Genomic DNA, 20,560 nt, shown 5'->3' with positions numbered 1-20,560 from the left:
ATTTTATTTAAAGGTTGTCTATTTTTCTTTTATTTATTGTTTATTATTAACCTCCCTCTCTTTCCCCTTCCTTCCCCCAATCCTTTATCCAGACAAGAGAATTTGTCCTCCTCCCTTTCTCTTCTTTTCTTTTTCTTCCATTTCTTTCTATCCAAACAAGAAGTTTTAAAGTCTTAATCGTACTTGTAATTTTTTTCCTCAATCCATTGCAGGGTGGACTGTGTGGCCTCAAATCGACGATTGCTTTCGGCTTTTGATCTGTAATCGAACAAGTTAACATGTGTGAAGCTTACTCGAATTGGTCTTTCACGAGGCTTTGTCACTTAATGTAGTTGTCGTTTTCTTGCGTGTTTTGTTACATGGTTGTTTTTCGTTGTATGATCTTCTTATCAGAAAGAGGATGATTTACGAAAGTATGGTTATTTTAAAACTTATTTACACTTTTGCGTCGGAATGAAACTTAATTACGAAACTACTGTCCACGTAGGCTCGGATAAGTTTTTATTTTATTTTTTTTATTTTTCAAAGTAAAACCGCTACCTCAAGTAGCGGTTTATGTACTAAACCGCTACTTGAGGTAGCGGTTTTACCCTTCATAGATTGATTAAAAGTCTCTTTACTTAGAGTACTAATGACAAACCACTACCTCAAGTAGCGGTTTTGGACTATAACCGCTACTTAAGGTAGCGGTTTGTCTCTAAAGAAAAAAATTACCCCAAATGTATCTCCAAGCCTACGTGGACTATATTTTCGTAAATAAGTTTCATTCCAATGCAAAACCGTAAATAAGTTTCTTAAAAGCTTATATTTTTGTAAATCATCCTCAGAAAGAAAGAAAAAAAAAAAAATCTTAACCTTGATTTAAAATTGATTAGAGAAATCAAACAATCTAAAATCTCAATTTCCCAAGTAGGGGGAAAAAGAGGAAAGAAAGAGGCCATCACAAACTCGAAAACGGAGTAATCTTCTTCCTTTTTCTCACACTAGGGGAGGCTACGCACGCGTTGCGTGCGATATATTCGATATTTATGGTCGAGTTGTAATAGACTAATAGCTTGTCATGACACCCACAATTTACCGGCTAGGCTTTTGCACGCATAAACTAAGAAATAAATTGTTGACAATTTGCGTAGGTACAAAAATGTAACACTTGAAAATATATATACACTATTCACTTTTTAGTTGTAAGCTTTTTATGGTGCAATATGGCTTTTGTTGTAAATTATTATATACATCATTCGTCACTTTTAGTTGCAATGCTTGAAAATATATCGATTTTTTTTTTTATAATTGATCTTTATTTTATTTGCCTTTTTTGTTGGGCATAGTAGTCATGTGGAATTTCATTAGATTCATTTCGGTTTATATATATGTTTTAAATATTTAATCTTTAGAGTTTTATACATGTCTATAATCTGAGATACAAAAGATTGAAATTATATATTGACAAGCGTGAAAGTTAAAATGTTACAACTAAAAGCTAACAGAGAAGTTTCAAATAATAATGTCTAATTAGGTGGGGTAATTTAATTCGGTGGGTTTGTGTGTGTGTGTGTGTTATTTTTTCTTTTTTCTTTTTAATGAAAATATTAACAAAGTGGATTATATCCAACCTATTCCCCCACCCCTTGAAGAGGACTATTATCAAGTTAAATAGGTTTGCCCTCTAATGTTAGATAGAAGAAAAATAACTTTAAGCATTGGAAATTGGAAGGGAAGGAAAACTAAAGAAGCTAAGAAAAATAAATAAGGGAAGCATAAGAGTTAATATGACATAAATGGGTATATGTGTAAATAAATATTTTTAAGGGTAAAAAAGTCATCACACTATTCATAAGCATAAATGGGTATATGGGTAAATAAATATTTTTAGGGGTAAAAAAGTCATGACACTATTCATAAGAGTTCTTTTGTACTTTTTATAAAGTAGGGAAGCAGCAACAATGTCTTCTTCAACACCAAGAAGACGCCCAAAATCATCACCCAAAAACCCTAATTCCAAATTCATCCCAAATCACTCTCAATCTCATACCTCTTCTTCGACGCTTACTTCATTACTTGCAGAAGTTGAACCTCCCCCTAATTTACTTCCTTCCAAATCCGATTTTCTCAAGCTCATTGTTGTCATCACAATTGCTGCTTTTGTCGCCGTTTTCTGCAACTTCTTATCCAGCTTCATTAATCGCCCCTCTTTACCTTTCTGTGATTCCGACGTCGGAGAATACGATGTTTCATTGCTCGGTAATCTTCACTCTTTGCTTTCATATCACAATTTTGTCTATTTTTTCGTGTTATATGATTATTTCTACGAATATGTGATATATAGTTTGTGTTGCTCTAATTGCTACTTGATTTTGATTTGTATCATGATTTTGGGCATGAAGTTATTTAAATTACTGGAAATTCTAAGATGATAGTTGGGTCATTCATTATAGATATACATTTTGATGAAATGTGTGTTCAAGTTATTTTAGAGTTGTGTAATTAGAGGAATGTTAGGGAAGGAGAGAGAGTTTGCACGGTTATATCAAATCACAGTTCCCTTTTTTGGGCTTCATAAACTATAAAGCCATGAAGTACAAATTGATATGAATTGTGCCTTATGCGGGGTTTAAGGAGGTCCAAATGTGCATAATTTTGGAAGATCGTGGCTGTATTACGTTTCGTACAGACGTACAGTTGCTGTTATAGATGTTCTGTCATTCATTCTCACTTAGGTTGATAGTTTTCTAGTAGAGGAGTGTTGGACACTGGATTCAAGTGAACCATGTTACATGTCTTTGAATTTCCTGTTGCTTATAATGGCGATTATTCCCATAAAATGATATGGAAGTGGGTTGTCGTTACCAAGGGGCTATTAGGAAACAAGTAGGGAGGTGCGGTGAGCGAATAAGAAAATCACTGCTCTTGTTTGGATATGAGAGAAGAGGAGGGAAGAAGAGGGGAAGATCATCAAGTAATAATCATCTTCGATGACAGGAATGTTGTTTTGCTGCCACGAGAGTTGTTAGCCCCTTTATTTGCTTTTTGGCTAGCGAGACAAAGGAAATTGCTGTCCTTCCATTTTCCTTACCCCCCTTTATTTGCTATTATGCTAGCGAGACAAAGGAAATGGCCTTCCTTCCATTTCCCTTACCCCCTTTATTTGCTATTTTGCTAGACAGACAAAGGTAATTGCATTCGTTCTTTTCCCTTCCTTTTCTTTCTCACCTATTTCTTTTATCCAATCAAAGTGTTAAATTATGTGCAAAACCTAATGCTCCAGAGTAAATCAAACAAATATATAAACAGAGGGAATTCTTGTTTGTGTTTGCTTGAGCTGTTCAAGATGAAAGTCTCATACCAATTCTTTTGGGGGTGGGGGGGTTACAGGTACTTTAAAGATTTGATCAAATTTACTTTACATTGTTGTTCTTACAGATACATGTGAGCCTTGTCCAAATAATGGAAGGTGTTACTAGGGCCAGTTGGAATGCATTCAAGGATATAGGAGTTATGGAAAATCATGCATTGAAGACGGAGATATCTATGAAGCAGCTAAGAAACTTGTAAGCTGTTGTGCTCGTGTTTTTTGTGCTATTCATGTGATCTTCTTTTTGACTGAACTAATGGATGTTCTCACCTTGCTATGGCTTAATTTTCACATTTTTACGTTGATGATTTCAGACAGTGTGGGCAAAAGATCATCTGTGTGAAGCACATGCACATTATATGTGTGATGGAATTGGGACAATTTGGGTTTGTCACTTCTCTGCTGTCAGACTTTTTTGAATTTTTTTACGTGAATCCTGAGAGTGCCAGAATTGGTTAACTCTGTTAGAATTTTCTTTTTACTGTAACTCTGTTTAGGTGTCCGAGGACAAGTTGAAGGACATGCTGGACAAAGGATTCCAAGGTTCTGCTGCAGATGATATCAAGTATCTGTATGCAAAAGAAAAAGCATTGGAGGACATTAGTGGACTGCTGGATACAAGAACCATTGGCAACAGGTATGCTTTCTAACTTTAAAATTGATCACATGTCTCAAAAAAAGGGTCAAACATGATTCTGATTGCTGAGCTTGTTCATTATCCTTAAGGCGCACAATTCATCTCCCTTCTTCATTATACTTCCAATTGGACTTTTTGTGCTAATGAATTAAAGGTATTTAATACATGGTTTTGATTGACTATCTCAGATCTGCAGTTGAATTATTGGTGACTATTAAGCTTTAAGCACAAAAGATATAGGGTGGTGGCTGCCTGGTTGGTGCAATCTTATGGGTGAGAGAGAATAATGAGAGATAGAGATAGATAGAGAGGGGCTATTCTGACATCATATTATAGGCTGCAGCCTGTGTTTCTGTTCTTGTGACCTGTAACAAACTGAGTTACTCACATACCATGTAACAGGGTTTTGTAATTTGATACAGTCTAAAACATTTTGTGTATCTTTTCTTGCAGGGTCAAAGAGTTTAAGTGTCCTGAAAAATTAGCTGAAAGTTACAAATCAATGACATGTCTTGCTCGACAATGGATAGCTAAGAATCTTTTACTTCTAATGGCAGTATTTGTACTGGTATTCAACTCTTATCTCAACTCTAAAAATGTAGAATGAACTTCGTGATCATGATGATGATATTGATATTTACAGCTTGCAGGATCTACATTGTTGCTGTTGAGAATTCGAAGAAGATGGTATCTGACAAAAAGAGCAGAACATCTTTACCATCAGGTTAGCATTTGATACTACCTTCCTTAATACTTCAAACAATGTAATACCTAAGTTGGTGCAATTCTGAGGTATTGGATGTCACAGTGGCTCATATATGAAGATTTATGGTGCTTGTTTACGAGTAATTGATACTTGTAGGCTTGTAGCTGGTGATCCTGGAAATTAATTTTGAAATCAAGCTTGATCATTATTAGCCAAAATTTGTTTTTGTTTTGTTTTGTTTTTTTTTTTTTTTTTTTCTCTTTCCTGTGGCGTGGGTCTAGGAGACCTGCTGATCAACAGTATAAATCCTTGGGACAAGTTATTTCATAACTGGACGGCTTCTTGCTATTTGCGTGCTCTATTTACTTTAAAAGCGGATTCGCCGACTTTGACTTCTAGGCTTGAAGCCTTCTCTTATCGCTCTTTCATCAAAGCCCATACATTTTCTTTATTATCTCGTGAAAGCACTCATGAAAGTCTTTCTGGATTACTTGAACAAGAAACTCTATCCCAAAAGTTCTTCCTTCCCCCTTTTAGTTGAGTTCTTTGAATCGCTCATTGGCTTTACTTTACTAGGGTCATAAGGCCGAGGTGAGATGCCTTCCTTCATTGACCGGACTTGGGCACAGAGGCAGCCTGGCAAAGGACGAGCTATGACCTTCAGTCCCAAGGATTTATACTTTTGATCAGCAGGTCTTCTAGGAACTGACTTTTAAATTAGACAGTTTTGAGGGTGGTCATTAAAACATGGCTTCTATAAGTTTTTTTGCAAAAATTGCAGTCATCTTGTGAACAACATATCTCTGAATTGAAGTTTTTTATGTACCTTTACTCTCTTAAGTAATTTTTTGACCAAATGATCAAGATATCAGAAAGTACGTTGAATGCAATGCCTCTATGAGCACAAGCTATTTAAACTGATTGCATTCGTGTATCTAGAATGCTCATAGCTATGAAACTGACTGCAGCTTTACAATGGCAAAGTAGGAACTTGTAGGCATAGCCTTTGGTTTCTTTCTATCCATGTGCCCACTACCTCATTACTAATGAAACTATGAAAGTATGGAACTATCTTTCATACTTGACATTGTATCATACTTTCATGCAACATCTAGCCTTGAAACAATTGAAAATGTTGATTAGAGAAAATAACCTAATTTATTGGGTTGTAAATTAGATATGTGATGAGAACAGCACTCACTGGTCCTTCTGCAGAAAATGAATGCTATTGAACATTCTGAAGTGTGGAAGCTTCTGCTATTTGTAAATCTGCATTCTGTTCATGGACTTCATTCTCATGACAATATCTAGCTAATACTTCTTACTATTGACATTTTTATGCACTGCTTTCAAAATATTTTGAAAAATTGTCAGGTTTGTGACACACTTGAGGACAATGCTATAATGTCTAGAAGTATAGGTGACAGGGAACCCTGGTTAATTGCCTCAAGGCTCCGAGATCATATACTTACTCCCAAGGAAAGAAGAGATCCTTTTCTATGGAAGATGGTATTTCTTTCCTTTTTTTTTACCCCCTATCATTGGAGTTCATAATGCATTTTAGAATTTTCAAACATGTGTAATTGCATTGTGCCCTCTCACTTGTCACCCAGTGCTCTCTCTTGCAAACAGGTTGCACATAAAATTTTGTTGCATTCCCTCAGGTCAATAATATTTGCTAACTTTACTGTCTTCACTCTGCAAATGAAACAATTACTTATTTTCTGTTAACCGGTTAACCCCTTTTTACAGTGTGCTTCCCTGAACTCCTCTGTATCAGCCCAGATTTTGTAGGTGGCTTATTTAGGGTCTATTTGTTTCAGATAATAAGTTCAAAAAAATAAGTTGAAACAAATTACAAAGTAAAATAAGTGCAGATAAAATAAGATAAGTTCTAATAAATTCAGATAAAATCAAATAAGTCCAGATAAAATAAAATACTAAGTTCTAATAAAATAAATTCAGACAAAATGAGATGAACCAAATAGAGGCTTGTTTTTGTTTTTTTTTTTTTTCGGATGTCTTGCTATCACCAGCTTGATGACTAATTATTTGTAAGGAGTTGCAAGTTTCCCTACTTAAAAATTAGATTTCTTGTGCAAACATTTTTTTGCTGATAACTTGATAATTGAGAAGCTAATGATTTTCCATAATATTTTTTCTTGGAGCATATACATTGCTCTCTGTTAAAGTTCTTTTCTAAATTTTGGCCTGTTGTGAGTCTACTTGCCTACTTGGCAACACAATGCTGCTTAACAGCTGAGGCCTTAGGGTCATTATTAAGTATGAGATTTACCATCCTCATTTAATCACATAATTACTATTTGGCACCAATGGAAAATATCCCTGATTGGAGCTATGAGCTAATGTGACTGGCTGTGTACTTGTGTAGTGTTGTCATTAGTACAATAGTTTAACTTAATGATATTTTTTACTTTCCTTTCCATCCTTGACGGGTTATATGCGTTTCTATTTATATAGTGTTTATACTTATTCTCATTTGAACTTTCTCTAAATTAGGTTGAAGATTTGGTGGAGTCAGATTCTCGTTTGGACCGCTATCCAAAGCTTGTGAAGGGTGAATCAAAGGTCGTGTGGGAATGGCAAGGTACAGAGATGCAATTTGGGTTCTATATATAACGTATCATTGTGATTTTTTATTAGCTATCTTCAAGCCTCATTTTGCAACATAAAGTCTAATTGAATTGATAGTTTATCTAATTAAAGGGAAAATTGAGATGACTGTAACTTATTATGTATCACTTATTTGTGAATTATGGACGTGTCACTAAAAATGTAGTTCTAAGAGAAAATATGTTTTCCAAGTGTTATTGCAATCTACTATGAATCTTTTTGACAATCTGACTGTTAACCTTTCTCTAAGAGTTGCTCTTGGAATTATGCTATTGTTGCATGTAGACTTTGCTTAGCTAGTTATTTGATTATTTTTTCCTAAAAAAAATGTCTAGCTGTCTCTTCGAACTCTAATTTACTAATTTGGTATGTTTATTGAGGGAAAAAAAGAACTTTGTTAGAATGACAATTTTGGTAAAGAAAAATACATCAAGAGAATACCCTTGGTCCTTTAGAAATTTGGGAAAGATAAATTTTATGCCTAGATTGCCAACCACGCTTTACATTGGACACTAAATTTTTTTATTAAAGTTTTCTCACAAAGCAGCACCTGTGAAAGCACATGAATAAGGGTAACAACTCTGATCTCACAAGGGCTTATTACCATAAGGTCCATTCTGAAATATTTTGTTGAAGAAGACATGAGAATAGCAAAGCATGGAGCACATCCTTTACTTTTTTCAGTGTTAAACTCACCCATTGAGAAATAGTGGATGTGAGAGTTTCAGAATGCAAACTATTATTTTAGCTTCCCCTGGCTCCCCAAGATATTTTTTAATAGAAAAGTGCATGCTTTTGTTAATATTCTGTCTTCACATAGTCACATATCTGAGCTTATACCAAGAATTGATTTGAATCATGAGTGCAATAATTCTTGAGCACATGTGATGTAACCATAACATGCTTCATGTTTGTGCCAGATTCTGAACTATTTATTATGATTTTCGAATAAGTAGTAGATTTGATTGGCTCTGGTTTAATCATCACTTTGTCCTTCTTTAGAGATTAGTCATTACTCATTAGTTCCATCAATAATAGAAATAGAAAGATTACTTGTTAGCTGGTTACATTAGCTACTTCTGCTGTTTCATTTTAGTTGACACATTTCTTTAGGTATGTTTTTTTAATGTGTTTTTTCAATATAAAATTAAGTAAAAAATGCTAAAAAAATTGGAGTATGAGAGTCATGACTGCCATCTCCCTTTGGCAAATATGGGATCAATACCTTTTTATTCAGTGGGTGGTGGTGGAGCATAATATTGTAAGGTCCTGGAAGAATGCAGTATGTTAACTTGTTAAGGGTTTGAGGAATGCCTTATATAGTTGAACGAATTGTTTAAGGAATAACTTTTATCATCATTATGCATTCCTGAGAAATGAAGCATATTGACCTTGAAATTATATAATTGACCTTTTTTTAAAAAAAAAAAAAAAAAATCTCTCTTTAAAGTCATGCTAGTTCTACAGATTTTCATGATTTTGGCACCCTGTCGAGTATCTAAATTAAGTGCTGTCCTGTTCCCCACAAATGAATGAAAATGATACATGGAAATGGCATATTTGGACTCTATTGAATCGTGAACTATTTCCTGTAGTATTTATGGCACTTAACTGTTTACTCTGTTTAGCCTTTTCCTTTTATCTTTGAAATATTAACTTTTATTCCTTGTCTTTCTCTTTTTGCTCTTCATTAGTGGAAGGTTCTTTGAGCTCTTCAAGGAAAAAGAAGGTGGATATTGGGAGTTTGAATTCTGGTGCAGATATGAATAAATCATATGGCTAGAAGCATCAAGTTTAAGTTGGTGAGAACCAGAGTTTATATATGGAAATGATCATTTGGATATTCAACGTTTTGACAAGTTATCTATCGATGTCCAGCTTTGGATAAGTAGATGCCTTAGTACACTTCTGTCTTCTACTTGCATGTTTTGAAGTACTATGTATCATGCAGTTGAGACAACTTTGTAGTTGCATGTGGAAGACTAGGCAGTAGGCACATGTCCGCAAAAGCCCCAAGAGGTGTTAGACTTGTGAATTTGTGCATATTTTTGGTAATTGATCTTAGTTTCTGTACTTTAGACGATCTTAATTTACCTTGTTCTATGTGCAGGCCCTTAGAAGTTGTATTAGAACATCCATGTTACCAGAAAAAAATTGTGTTGTATTAGTTGTGATGGAGGGGATTGAGGAGATAACTGCAGCCATTACTCAAGGGCTTGTTTCAACTTTCAACAGCTACATCTTGTTGTACATCTACTGATCTACATCCCTTTCTGCCGCTATTTTTGAGCAGCAACTGGCCAAAGATATGTTTTTTCCCCCTAGCAGGCGGTGTCTCTGGTCTTCAGAGTTAGTAGTTTAGTATAAAGCTGATTGGAAGATAGTGAAGACAGAATAAAGCTAGAATTCTACATAAATGCGGAATACCAGATTCTTATGTATCAATCTTGTAATCAGTATCAATCTAGCAAGGAATTGTATCATTAATTTTCATTTGTGTGGAATACCAGATTCTTATGTATCAATCTTGTAATCAGTTTGCATATCTATATTGAATCTCATTTTATGAAGAAATATGTTAGGAAGCTTTGCAGTGATTTTAAAATTTGTGCTTCTAGCATCTCATTGACATTCTTGTGTGGAATGGGATGCTATTTGCCGGCTTATATTGCATGTCGCATCTTATAAACGAGATTTTGTAGTCCTACGAATCTGTTGATTGTGTTCAGTATGCAGTTGAATGGTCTCTGCTTTGTGCTGTCAATCTACATGTATTTGGTGTCTATGATAACAGAATCCCCCCTTGTGACACGTGTTGTCGTGTGTTTCTTGGATGTCATGAAAAAATCTTGCCCTCGTAACTATTAGATTTGACAAAATAAACTGTTTTAATTGATCATGGAAGGAGCATATATTTGCTCTTTAATACGGAGTACATAATACGAGTACAACTTTTTAAAACACATTGCATCACCGAGTTCGAATTTAATTCACCTTCATATATTTTAATTTTTTAAAGGATATTTTTTATTTAAACTTTTAAAGAACACTTTTAACTTTTTAAGGACTTTTAATTTAAAAATTTCACTATATTTTCTCCTTAAAATTATATCCAACAAAACTTAAGTAAGAATTAATGTTGACCGTTGATGATGATGTTTTTGAATAGATCTGACGGCTGACATGTATGCGTGTCATTAATCTTCCTCCTTATTTTTCCCCCTTGGTAGGCTTTTCACTTTTCTCTCTCTCCTCCATTGAAGCATACTCTGAATTCTCCATTGAAGCGGCTTCTTAGCTTTCTTCCATTGAAGCAGCTTCCAAGGTAAGATTTTTATCTTTCATCATAGCATATCTATCAATTTCACAATGTAGGGTTTAGTTTTACACTACCGTTAATTTAACTTTCAGTATAGTCAATTTAGGGTTCTTCTAAGGTGGACTGTTGAACTATTGATTATAATTTTTCAACTTGTGAAACATTATAACGAGCGATGTTGTTGCTAATGTGCAATTTATGTTGATATTCTTAAGCATGTAGAATTTCATGCTGTTTTTTTAGACTATTTTGATAATTGTGTCAAATTTGGATGCTAATTTGTTGCGAGAGTTTGTTTATAACCTTATAAAGTTAGGATGGAACTTTGCAAAAGGCGTGATGGCGGCTGCCTTTCGTGCTTGGCTTAGGGACGGGCCTGGCGAATTCGTCGCAGGCAATTCATGTTTAAGAGAATGAAATCTTTGCCCATCTTTGAGTTAGTAAGTAAGAAATTATAAGTTATAAGTTATAAGATACGCGACAATGATGATTTTGTGGTACATAGTAGTTTTCTACTAGAAGCCCTTAAGCTAAGTCGCTCTTGGTTACATATGAAATAAGATTACAAGATTATTAGGGGTTTCGGGGAAGATTATCTTAAATTAGGAACTTTTAATGATAGTTGTTCGTTTGAGTTGATTTTGGGTAGCCTCAACTAGGGGTGAAACCAAGTTGATAGCTTGGTTGTGTGCGTCTCATGAATGGTTAGCTTGAGCCTTGCTCAAAAGCTACCAAGCTCAAGCTCAACGCATTGGATGACACTTTTGTATCTTAGCTTGTATGTTGAAGCAGGTTCGCTGACAGATGTGAACGTGTTGTTGTGTGCATGTGATCTAACCACGACTTTTCTTATTTTTTTGGAAAAACCAATTAGGGAACGGAAGTGATCTAGGGGGATGGAAACTACTCAAGTAAATGTTTCTGATGAGTCTGAGGAGGGTGCTGTGTCTGATGGCCTTGGTGATCAATCAATTGGAGAACATACTGCTGTATCAAGTTTTGAATTATGCTCCAAAGAAATGGTGCCATCCTTTGAGAACAACAAGCATAGTAATTATGGGACTTTAAAAGACTTTCCTATGCATCTGGGAATTAGTCGTAATTCCAGTTTACAAGCTCCATCTGTTCCTGGTAAATTTCTATAAACTTTCTGGCTGGAAAATAAATCTACCACTCGTTTGTTGAGTTTTAATTTGGGATAGCTTGCTTGCTAGGTTTGCTCTCAAGGACAATAAATTAAGATTATTTTCTGATTATTATAAATTTCTAAATCCTGATTTAGTTTTGCTTTGCCAACCTTCAACGCTTATGACTTAATTAGTAGGATAATTCTATTGGATTGGTTTGGCTTGTTGGATTCAGTTCCTATGTGTCCAGTCTAGTGAATTCTTGCCATCCACTTAGCTTTCTTTGCTCCTTTAAACAGAAATAATTCCTAAACAAACTGCTGTGGAAGGGTCATTATGTTCCTTAAACTTTATCATGTTGTATCCCTTTTATATATGTTGTTATCTGACGAGTTCAAGTTATTAGCTCAGGAAACGTAATGAGAAGAGATACTTCTATATGTATAAATAAACCACTGTATACTATGCAATATTTATGTAAGATGAAAATCAATATGAACGAATTTTAATGGCCTCAAATCAATTTTTTTGTTGCTTAAATTAGGTGTATCAAAGTGTTATGTATTTAAGAGCCAATTACAGGAATATGCCCAAAAAGTTGGGCTATCGACTCCTGTGTATGAGACAATTAAAGAAGGCCCTTCACATGAGCCTTCTTTCAGGTCAACTGTGATCGTGGATGGTGTCCGATATGATTCACTGCCTGGTTTCTTCAATCGTAAAGCAGCAGAACAATCAGCTGCTGAAGTTGCATTAATGGATCTATCTATGAGCGGGGGTAAAAAAGATTCAATTGCTGTGCCTGTGGTAAGTGAGTTAAATTACCAGTTGAAGCATATCAATTATCAAATTATTTTCTTACATTCTTACCAAAGTTTAGGTGGAAATTTTTAACTTGAATGTATTGTACTATTATTCATTTTATGTTTTAGGTTTAGGGGATATTTTGATGAACTGCTTTAGGTTTGCACTTTTATTGTTTTTTATTGGCTGACTTGAGCACACTTTGAGAGGAAGTTATTATTGTTTAAAGGTTAAGCCAGCTTCAGTGCAACTTTTTAAATATACTGACAGCAAGTAACCATTGTTGACTGTAATCATTTGGTTGGACATGATTACTCTGATATTCAAGCATTTTGCTACTTAGGAACATAATTTTGACTCTTTAAAAACTTAACAGTTCAAATAGATCCCTCTGCTTTTAACAACTGTTCAACTAGGCCTTTCTCAAGATATGATACATTAAGCTAAATATGACAGTGCTCTGTAATCTTAATTGCAAACTCCATCTGTTTATTTGAAGTGTAAGAATGTCTCTCCTACTGTGTTTAATCCCTGAGTTTCAGTTTCAGTTCATTTTATGGTTCATTGAGTCTTATACTGGCTTATCACTGCAATTACTTTTTGTCAGCATGAGACAGGTTTATGCAAGAATTTGCTCCAGGAATATGCACAGAAGATGAATTGTGCAATTCCTACTTACATATGCCGGAAGGATGACACCCCTGGTAAGACAGCTGTCTTTTCTTGTACTGTTGAGATAGGGGCAATTCAGTACATTGGGGCTGCTGCAAGAAATAAAAAAGATGCTGAGATCAAAGCTGCAAGGACTGCCCTGCTTGCAATTCGTTCAAGTGGTTCTGTTGGAGGTCAGAAACTTGACGATAAACCTCTGTATACAGTTATCCCAAGCAAAAGAAAGATGCAAGAGACAGCTCCTCCACAAATGGAGACTGTAATAGTGAAGAAGCCAAAGAAACCCCGTTCTTCAAAGAAGTCACATAACCGGATGCAACCTTATGATTCTGATCATCAAAGCCATGCTGGGATCATGGGTGTTTTGGTCAGTAATGATATCGGCACTCCAACTGCCTTTCAACCATATGAAAATGGTTTATCTGATGTCCAAGTACCAAATCAAGGTCAAAATCCCAATTGTTTGGCAAGTTCAGATCAGGATAATTGGCCCATGAAGAATTGCCAACTTAATGGTAAAGCAGTTGTTGTCGAAGGTTCTTCTGATCCCGTAGTCTGTGTGGTTGATTCTAGCCCGACCCATGATCACAGAAACCCTGATGTTGGTGACGACTTGTCTATGACAATGTCGGTGCAAGTTAACAACGAAAAAATTGATCAGGGTATTGGTAAAGTCACCCGAGATCCGCTCCAGTAGCTCCACTTTCTAGGCAGTTGAGTGCATTGCCTATAAATTTTGGGATACTCAGGAAGATCCAGCAACTGCAGTGGCAGCTAGAAGCCACATGGGGGAAGGAAACAATGCTTGCACAAATGTACCTTCTGACCGGATAATATCTGTAAGTTATACTGTGTTTGGATGAGATTTTTGTAGGTAGGGGAAGGGGGAGTGAGGCATCTATTTTCCCATGTCTTGAAAGAGGGGTCCATTTCCATTGGGTATTGTCGAAAAAACCCTAAATACGCTATCCATAAATTGAGCATGCCATTTGTTATTGTTATCTATCAAGCAAATGGATTATCTAGAAGTGAGATCATACATAGTTTAGAATGGTTAGAGAGGTAATCATAGATTTGTGGGTGACTGCATTTTTTATGTAGTTTTTTTTTTTTTTTTCAACTTCACGCTGGTGGCTGTTCAACTGCTCAAGCACAATGCAGCAATAGTTGGTTTTGGTTCGACTGCAGTGGCTCGTGTCAACACTATCGGAATTTTCTTCTGTATCCTTTGTTTTCTGGTAGAGTTCCAATTTCGACTCCCCCAACCAACGAGAACTGAACCCGGATCTACTTGTATGGAGATGTATACAAATGTAATGAGTATTGGTTTATCTAGGCAATAGAGTAGTTGTTTATTATTTGACGGCGTGGGAGTTGCTGCAGTGCTGCTATTATAGCGCAGTGTATTAAGTATTTAAGTGTTGTTTAATACTGAGTACGAAGACTAGCTTTCGTATTTCTGCCGACAACAATTTATGTACCAATTATTATAAGATGTAGAGTGGGAAACAGCTACTTGTTTGTATACGTTATGCCATTAAATTCATATTGCAGACTCTAGGAATTTTTCTTTTATGATAAAATTATTTTTAGGGAGTATTGGTAAAAAGGGTAATTGATAAGAATTTATGCATTTAATGTAGTTGCAGAGTACAAGCATTGGATACACTTTGGGCTTGTTGATTAGAAGTTGCATGTCATAATCACCGTGTAGATTATAACTTAGGGCATATTCACATTTATTGAAATGAATAGAGCTAAAATAAATATTTTATGATAGAAGGAAATTAGGAATTTTTCTTTTATGATAAAATTATTTTTAGGGAGTATTGGTAAAAAGGGTAATTGATAAGAATTTATGCATTTAATGTAGTTGCAGAGTACAAGCATTGGATACACTTTGGGCTTGTTGATTAGAAGTTGCATGTCATAATCACCGTGTAGATTATAACTTAGGGCATATTCACATTTATTGAAATGAATAGAGCTAAAATAAATATTTTATGATAGAAGGAAATTAGGAACTGAATTGATTGGAGCTAAACTGACTTAATTGGAGCTTAACTAAACAGACCCTTAGATGCATGCAGGTTTTAGTACTCCACGGCTGAATTTTTTGTTTGCCTAGATAGCAAGGAAGTAGATCTTATTGAACCTTAGATCTATTTTTCCTTTTCCGTTTTTGTTTTAAAGTTTGGCCTTAAAAATAATAAATAATAAATAATAATAAAAAAAAAAGCGGTAAGATAGATATGGGGTGAGGATCGAACCCCGGCCACACAGGGAGAGATGGAGTCCATGTCTCCATGATCCTCTGTTCAGCTTTTATGTATATCAACACATAAATATGAACATTTGATCAACCATTAATTTTAAGAAACGAATCTAACATTATGCAACAAACCTTCCAGAAGATGCAAATCTAATGTTAATTTAAGATAATCCCAACTCAAATCCTCAAACAAAAAATGATTAAATGAAGTTCGGTTGTTAATCTTTATCCTAAGAATAACAGAAAACTCAAATAAACTTAAACTAAGCCACCGCCAATCTGCCATAACTCAGAAGTCAGAAGTACATACATACACATTAAACTCTCAATCTCTTTCTCTCTCCTCTGTCACTCACTTGATTAACTATTTAATTAATTAATTAATTAGATTCTTTCATTTCTTTCAACTTTTATCACATCACACTTCACACTCATTACTCCCCACTTTCACTCTCATCATATCTGCCCTTCTCCTTTTATCACTCACTCACTTCCCTCCTTAAGATCTGCTTCAATCACCATTCTAAACGAGCTCTCTTTTTGTCAGGTAAATTCTCAATCTTTTTTGCCATTTTTTGCTTTTTTCAATCATTCTTTGATTTGATCTCAATGTTCTGCATTTACCCAGATTGTAGATTTAATTTCCAATTTTGCACTTTCTTTTTTTGAAATCTGAATTTGAGGGTCATGATTTATTTCCCTTTTTATTGGAAGAATTTAATGTAATGAATCTGGGTTTTTTTTGGTTTGTGATTTGTGTTGAGTTATATTGGAGAAAGATATAAGCTTGATATGAAATTTGTTACAATTTTATATGCCCATTGTATAAAGATCGTACCTTTTTGCCGACATTTGATTAGCAACAGATATTTGCAGTAGCTTTTAGAGATTTATATAGAATTTAATGTAATAGGTTTAGTTCAAATCTGGGCTTTTCCATGGTTGATTAGCCATAATTTGTGTACAATTCTGTATAATTTGGTAAGCATGATTGGAAAGGAAGGGAGGGGGACTTCATATATTATGATGTTGTACTGTATTTGTATTATCTTTAGCCATGGCAAATTTAAATGGGTTCTTTGAATACATGTAATTATTGTAATTCTGTATGTGAGTGAATATCATATCAATCTATGTTGTTGGGACAAAGTATTGGATTCGGGTCGGATCCGAGTATGTGTCCTTGAGCCTTACCCAATGTTTTGATGGAGAGTTGTGTATGCGTTTCGGTCGAAGCTGAACCGGCTAAATTCCTTGATGTGTTCTATTTGTTTGGGTAATATTTAGTTGAAATTAAGAGTTTGAATTGAATGGATATAATCTAACAAACTAATCTTTGAGAACTAATGAAAGAGGGCTTGGCCTATATTTTTTTTCATATGTGATTTCTCTACTCATAGAAGGAAAAAGAAAAGAAAGCTTATGCATGTGATATCATATGTTATGCTGAATGTTTATTGGTTGTTGATGGATGTTAATTATAAGCAGGTGATTGGATTGTGATCTTTCTTTGGAGTAGTGAGAGTCCAGCTCGCCATCATGACCCCCAAACATGGTGGTAGATCCAGAGGGTCCATGTCGATATTTATTGTTCTCGGACTTTGCTGTTTCTGTTACTTACTAGGAGCTTGGCAAAGAAGTGGCTTTGGCAAGGGTGATAGTATAGCCATGAAGATGTCAAAGGTGTCTGATTTGACAGATTGCGGTGTGAAGTCAGAGTTGGATTTTGAGCCTCACCATAAATTTGTTGGGACTTTTGAGTCTTCTGAGGTGATAGTTAAAAAATTTGAGATATGTGATGAAAAATACTCTGATTATACTCCTTGCCAGGAGCAGGACAGAGCTATGAAATTCCCAAGGGAAAATATGATCTACAGAGAGAGACATTGCCCCCCAGATGATGAGAAATTGCGCTGTCTTATCCCAGCACCTGTGGGATACACAACTCCATTCCCCTGGCCGAAAAGTCGGGATTATGTTTACTATGCTAATGTGCCTTATAAGCATCTGACTGTTGAGAAGGCTGGCCAACATTGGGTAGATTTTCAAGGCAATGTATTTAGATTTCCTGGTGGTGGGACAATGTTTCCTCAAGGTGCTGATGCTTACATTGACGAGCTTGCCAGTGTAATTCCAATTGCAGATGGTACTGTTAGAACAGCACTGGATACTGGCTGCGGGGTATGTATTCTTTCCTATCTCACCCATCCCTTTTGTGTTCCCTTTTTCGTTTTAATCATTTCTAACTTGTTAGCTCATTTGAACATTGGGATTATCTGATTCACCTACTTCTTGCACATTGTTTATTAGTATTCCCATATTATTTGTGTTTTTGTGATATCCAGAACTCCAACTAGCGAACTCTTTCATCATAGCCTCTAATTCTCTAAACATAGCAGATTGGAAAAAAAACATTTAAAAAAAAAAAAAAATCCTTGTAAATGTTCTGTTTCCACTCTACACTGACAGCCTGAATTGTGAATTAGCCTGTGATTTAAATAATTTTTTTTTTTTTTGACAGGTTGCAAGCTGGGGTGCATACATGCTGAAGAGAAATGTGTTGGCTATGTCATTTGCACCACGAGACAATCACGAAGCTCAAGTGCAGTTTGCATTAGAGAGAGGAGTGCCGGCAGTTATTGGTGTACTTGGAAGTATATATCTTCCATATCCCGCAAGGGCCTTTGATATGGCCCAGTGCTCCAGATGTTTGATACCATGGGGAAATGATGGTAAATACTGGAGTTGATTCGAGGGATATTGTTGTTGCATGTTGTTGCGCTTTGTGTCTCATTTATAAAGGAGAAAATTGCTAAAAATATCTTGGGAAAATTAAATTCCATAAGATTATTGATTTTCTTACTAGGGAAAATTAAACTCCATAAATATATTGATTTTTTGAAAGGCTTCAAAATGCTTAACCTGTTCAATATCTAATACCTTCTTTGACTCATCTGACATTTGCTCTTGCCTGCATACAGATGGGAAGTCTCTGATGGAAGTAGACCGTGTTCTGAGACCTGGTGGTTACTGGGTTTTGTCCGGTCCTCCTTACAATTGGAAGACATATCATAAAGTATGGAAGCGTACAATAGAGGACTGCAAAGCTGAGCAGAAGAGGATTGAAGATTTGGCTGAGTCTCTATGCTGGGAGAAAAAGTACGAGAAAGGAGATATAGCTATATTTAGAAAGAAGATCAATGCTGAATCCTGCAAACAAAAGCCACAGAATGTCTGCGAGTCACGAAATCCTGATGATGTCTGGTTAGTAGATCTTACTATTGTTTCAATTCTTGGGGTTGGGTTTTTACACTTAGAAGCTAGTCATGTAGTATGCTCATGCTGGAAAAATCCTTGAAGGCCAATTGTAAGCTTCTAAAAATTGATTGTTCCCATTTCCTTTTCCTTTGTGGTTTAAAAGAGTTTCGCAAAGGACATCAATCTCTTACGAAATGGTGTAAAATTTAAACTAGTAATGTGACTTTTATTGTGAGACGAAATGATTATTTGCTCCTTATGAAGTTATCTAATGTAACTGAAAAAATTATGCATGACGCAGGTACAAGAAAATGGAAACTTGTGTGACACCTTTCCCTGAGGTATCAAGCTCAAGCGAGGTTGCTGGAGGCAAGTTGGAGAAATTTCCTGCCAGACTTTTTGCAACTCCTCCCAGAATTGCCAAGGGGTTGGTTCCAAGGGTCACAGAAGAATCATACCAAGAAGACAATGCAAAGTGGAAGAAGCATGTCAAAGCTTACAAAAACCACAATAGATTGATTGGAACAACCAGGTACCGCAATATAATGGATATGAATGCAGACCTTGGTGGTTTTGCTGCAGCACTTGATTCACCCAAGGTTTGGGTTATGAATGTTGTGCCTAATATTGCCGAAAACACTTTAGGGGTGGTATATGAAAGAGGTCTTATTGGCATATATCATGACTGGTAAGTGAAATGAAATTTGTTTATTTTGTTCGTTATAACATTTTGTATTATCAAATATCAATGTAATTGTCGTGAATATGCTGCTATAATATGTTATTATATGTTCTTCCAGGTGTGAAGGTTTCTCTACTTACCCAAGGACATACGACTTGATTCACGCTAATGGTTTGTTCAGCCTGTACCAGGATAAGTAAGTCTCTTCTCTTTACTAAAATATTTTGGTTCTTCATATGTTAGCACCACTTTTTTTTTATGGGTTTTCTTCGTTAAGTTGGACCATATACCCTGTTGGCTTGTTGCTTTTACGTTTGTCAATTGTATTGTGTACGGGGTATATCCAAGGGTTGGCCTGTCAGGGAAAACCTCTTTCTCTCTTTGATTGCTCTGGCTAAAGTAAAATGTTCAAATTGTTTAGGTGTGATTATGAAGACATTCTTCTGGAAATGGATCGAATCCTGCGCCCTGAAGGTGTAGTCATCTTCAGAGACGCGGTTGACCCTCTAAATAAGGTTAAGCAAATTGCTCGGGGTATGAGGTGGGATCTCAAGTTAATAGACCATGAAGATGGTCCGTTTGTGCCTGAGAAGATACTCTTTGCAGTTAAACAATATTGGACTGCCGGTGAAAAGAACAGAACATCAAGCAGCCAATAATCCTTCCAAAGACAAGCACCGGCATGTCAAAGAATAGACGGAAAATTTGACCAAGATGTTAGAGCTCTTAATCAGATCACTTTGTGAAATCAAAGGTGAAATTCTTGGCATTAAAAGGTATTTTTGTTACATTATTTGATGTTATAGGTAATTTATATTGCTTTCGAAGAAATGTAGTATTTTAGGTGGAGAAGATGTATTTTTTTTGTGGGAATAGAAGGGTTGTAAAGAGTATGACCCTTGTGATCATGTGATCGATCTCTTGCCTAAAATCCGGTTAAAGGTATCCACTCGAGTATAGCTTGATAACACAATGTAAGCTACAAGTAAAAAATCATAGTGATCCATGCTTAATTTATGTTCTTCCATAACTATAGCCTATATATGCACGATCCTGCTAATGTATCGCCTCTCTAGTCTCAACCTGCTCGTCTCTCT

The 20,560-nt window shown here is 35.6% G+C and overlaps 3 protein-coding genes across 5 annotated transcripts; all 3 read left to right on the top strand.

Moving 5' to 3' along the window:
• The first annotated feature begins 1,929 nt into the window (after positions 1 to 1,929).
• Positions 1,930 to 9,890, top strand: LOC145599141 (uncharacterized). 2 transcript variants are annotated; one of them, XR_014103699.1, is made up of 11 exons: positions 1,930 to 2,241; positions 3,421 to 3,548; positions 3,667 to 3,738; positions 3,850 to 3,989; positions 4,443 to 4,557; positions 4,633 to 4,713; positions 6,070 to 6,204; positions 7,216 to 7,303; positions 9,024 to 9,131; positions 9,281 to 9,348; positions 9,440 to 9,890. XR_014103699.1 is itself a non-coding variant. In XM_081655551.1 (10 exons), exons 3-9 carry the CDS (start codon positions 3,712 to 3,714, stop codon positions 9,110 to 9,112), a joined length of 675 nt encoding a protein of 224 aa, XP_081511677.1. In that variant the 5' UTR covers positions 1,930 to 2,241; positions 3,421 to 3,548; positions 3,667 to 3,711; the 3' UTR covers positions 9,113 to 9,131; positions 9,440 to 9,890. The 2 variants fall into 2 exon arrangements, 1 of the variants encoding a protein (XP_081511677.1); XM_081655551.1 differs by lacking the exon at positions 9,281 to 9,348.
• A 666-nt stretch (positions 9,891 to 10,556) lies between these two features.
• LOC145598607 (uncharacterized) lies at positions 10,557 to 14,836 on the top strand. 2 transcript variants are annotated; one of them, XR_014103588.1, is made up of 5 exons: positions 10,557 to 10,654; positions 11,523 to 11,779; positions 12,320 to 12,582; positions 13,187 to 14,090; positions 14,403 to 14,836. XR_014103588.1 is itself a non-coding variant. In XM_081654980.1 (4 exons), the coding sequence occupies exons 2-4, from the start codon at positions 11,545 to 11,547 to the stop codon at positions 13,946 to 13,948; spliced, it is 1,260 nt and encodes a 419-aa protein (XP_081511106.1). In that variant the 5' UTR covers positions 10,557 to 10,654; positions 11,523 to 11,544; the 3' UTR covers positions 13,949 to 14,836. The 2 variants fall into 2 exon arrangements, 1 of the variants encoding a protein (XP_081511106.1); XM_081654980.1 differs by having other exon boundaries at positions 13,187 to 14,836.
• Positions 14,837 to 15,864: 1,028 nt separating this feature from the next.
• On the top strand, positions 15,865 to 20,538 carry LOC145597604 (putative methyltransferase PMT14). Its single transcript, XM_081653806.1, has 7 exons — positions 15,865 to 16,070; positions 17,012 to 17,704; positions 18,045 to 18,255; positions 18,505 to 18,787; positions 19,083 to 19,469; positions 19,582 to 19,659; positions 19,885 to 20,538. Exons 2-7 carry the CDS (start codon positions 17,063 to 17,065, stop codon positions 20,120 to 20,122), a joined length of 1,839 nt encoding a protein of 612 aa, XP_081509932.1. The 5' UTR covers positions 15,865 to 16,070; positions 17,012 to 17,062; the 3' UTR covers positions 20,123 to 20,538.
• Positions 20,539 to 20,560: the final 22 nt, after the last annotated feature.

Source organism: Chenopodium album, chromosome 20, assembly GCF_948465745.1.
Source record: "Chenopodium album chromosome 20, dcCheAlbu1.1, whole genome shotgun sequence".
Classification (NCBI taxonomy): domain Eukaryota; kingdom Viridiplantae; phylum Streptophyta; class Magnoliopsida; order Caryophyllales; family Amaranthaceae; genus Chenopodium; species Chenopodium album.
Note: the sequence above shows the minus strand (reverse complement) of the source record. Positions and strands in the feature narration are given on the sequence as shown.

Bases quoted from the DNA above. Each gene is read 5' to 3' on its own strand.
- LOC145599141 (XM_081655551.1), top strand. From the start codon at position 3,712: ATGTGTGATGGAATTGGGACAATTTGG. The intron at 4,714-6,069 runs GTTAGCATTTGA...AAAAATTGTCAG, and splicing joins CAGAACATCTTTACCATCAG to GTTTGTGACACACTTGAGGA. The intron at 6,205-7,215 runs GTATTTCTTTCC...TCTCTAAATTAG, and splicing joins ATCCTTTTCTATGGAAGATG to GTTGAAGATTTGGTGGAGTC.
- LOC145598607 (XM_081654980.1), top strand. From the start codon at position 11,545: ATGGAAACTACTCAAGTAAATGTTTCTGATGAGTCTGAGGAGGGTGCT. The intron at 11,780-12,319 runs GTAAATTTCTAT...TGCTTAAATTAG, and splicing joins ACAAGCTCCATCTGTTCCTG to GTGTATCAAAGTGTTATGTA. The intron at 12,583-13,186 runs GTAAGTGAGTTA...ACTTTTTGTCAG, and splicing joins ATTCAATTGCTGTGCCTGTG to CATGAGACAGGTTTATGCAA.
- LOC145597604 (XM_081653806.1), top strand. From the start codon at position 17,063: ATGACCCCCAAACATGGTGGTAGATCCAGAGGGTCCATGTCGATATTT. The intron at 17,705-18,044 runs GTATGTATTCTT...TTTTTTTGACAG, and splicing joins CACTGGATACTGGCTGCGGG to GTTGCAAGCTGGGGTGCATA. The intron at 19,660-19,884 runs GTAAGTCTCTTC...CAAATTGTTTAG, and splicing joins TTCAGCCTGTACCAGGATAA to GTGTGATTATGAAGACATTC.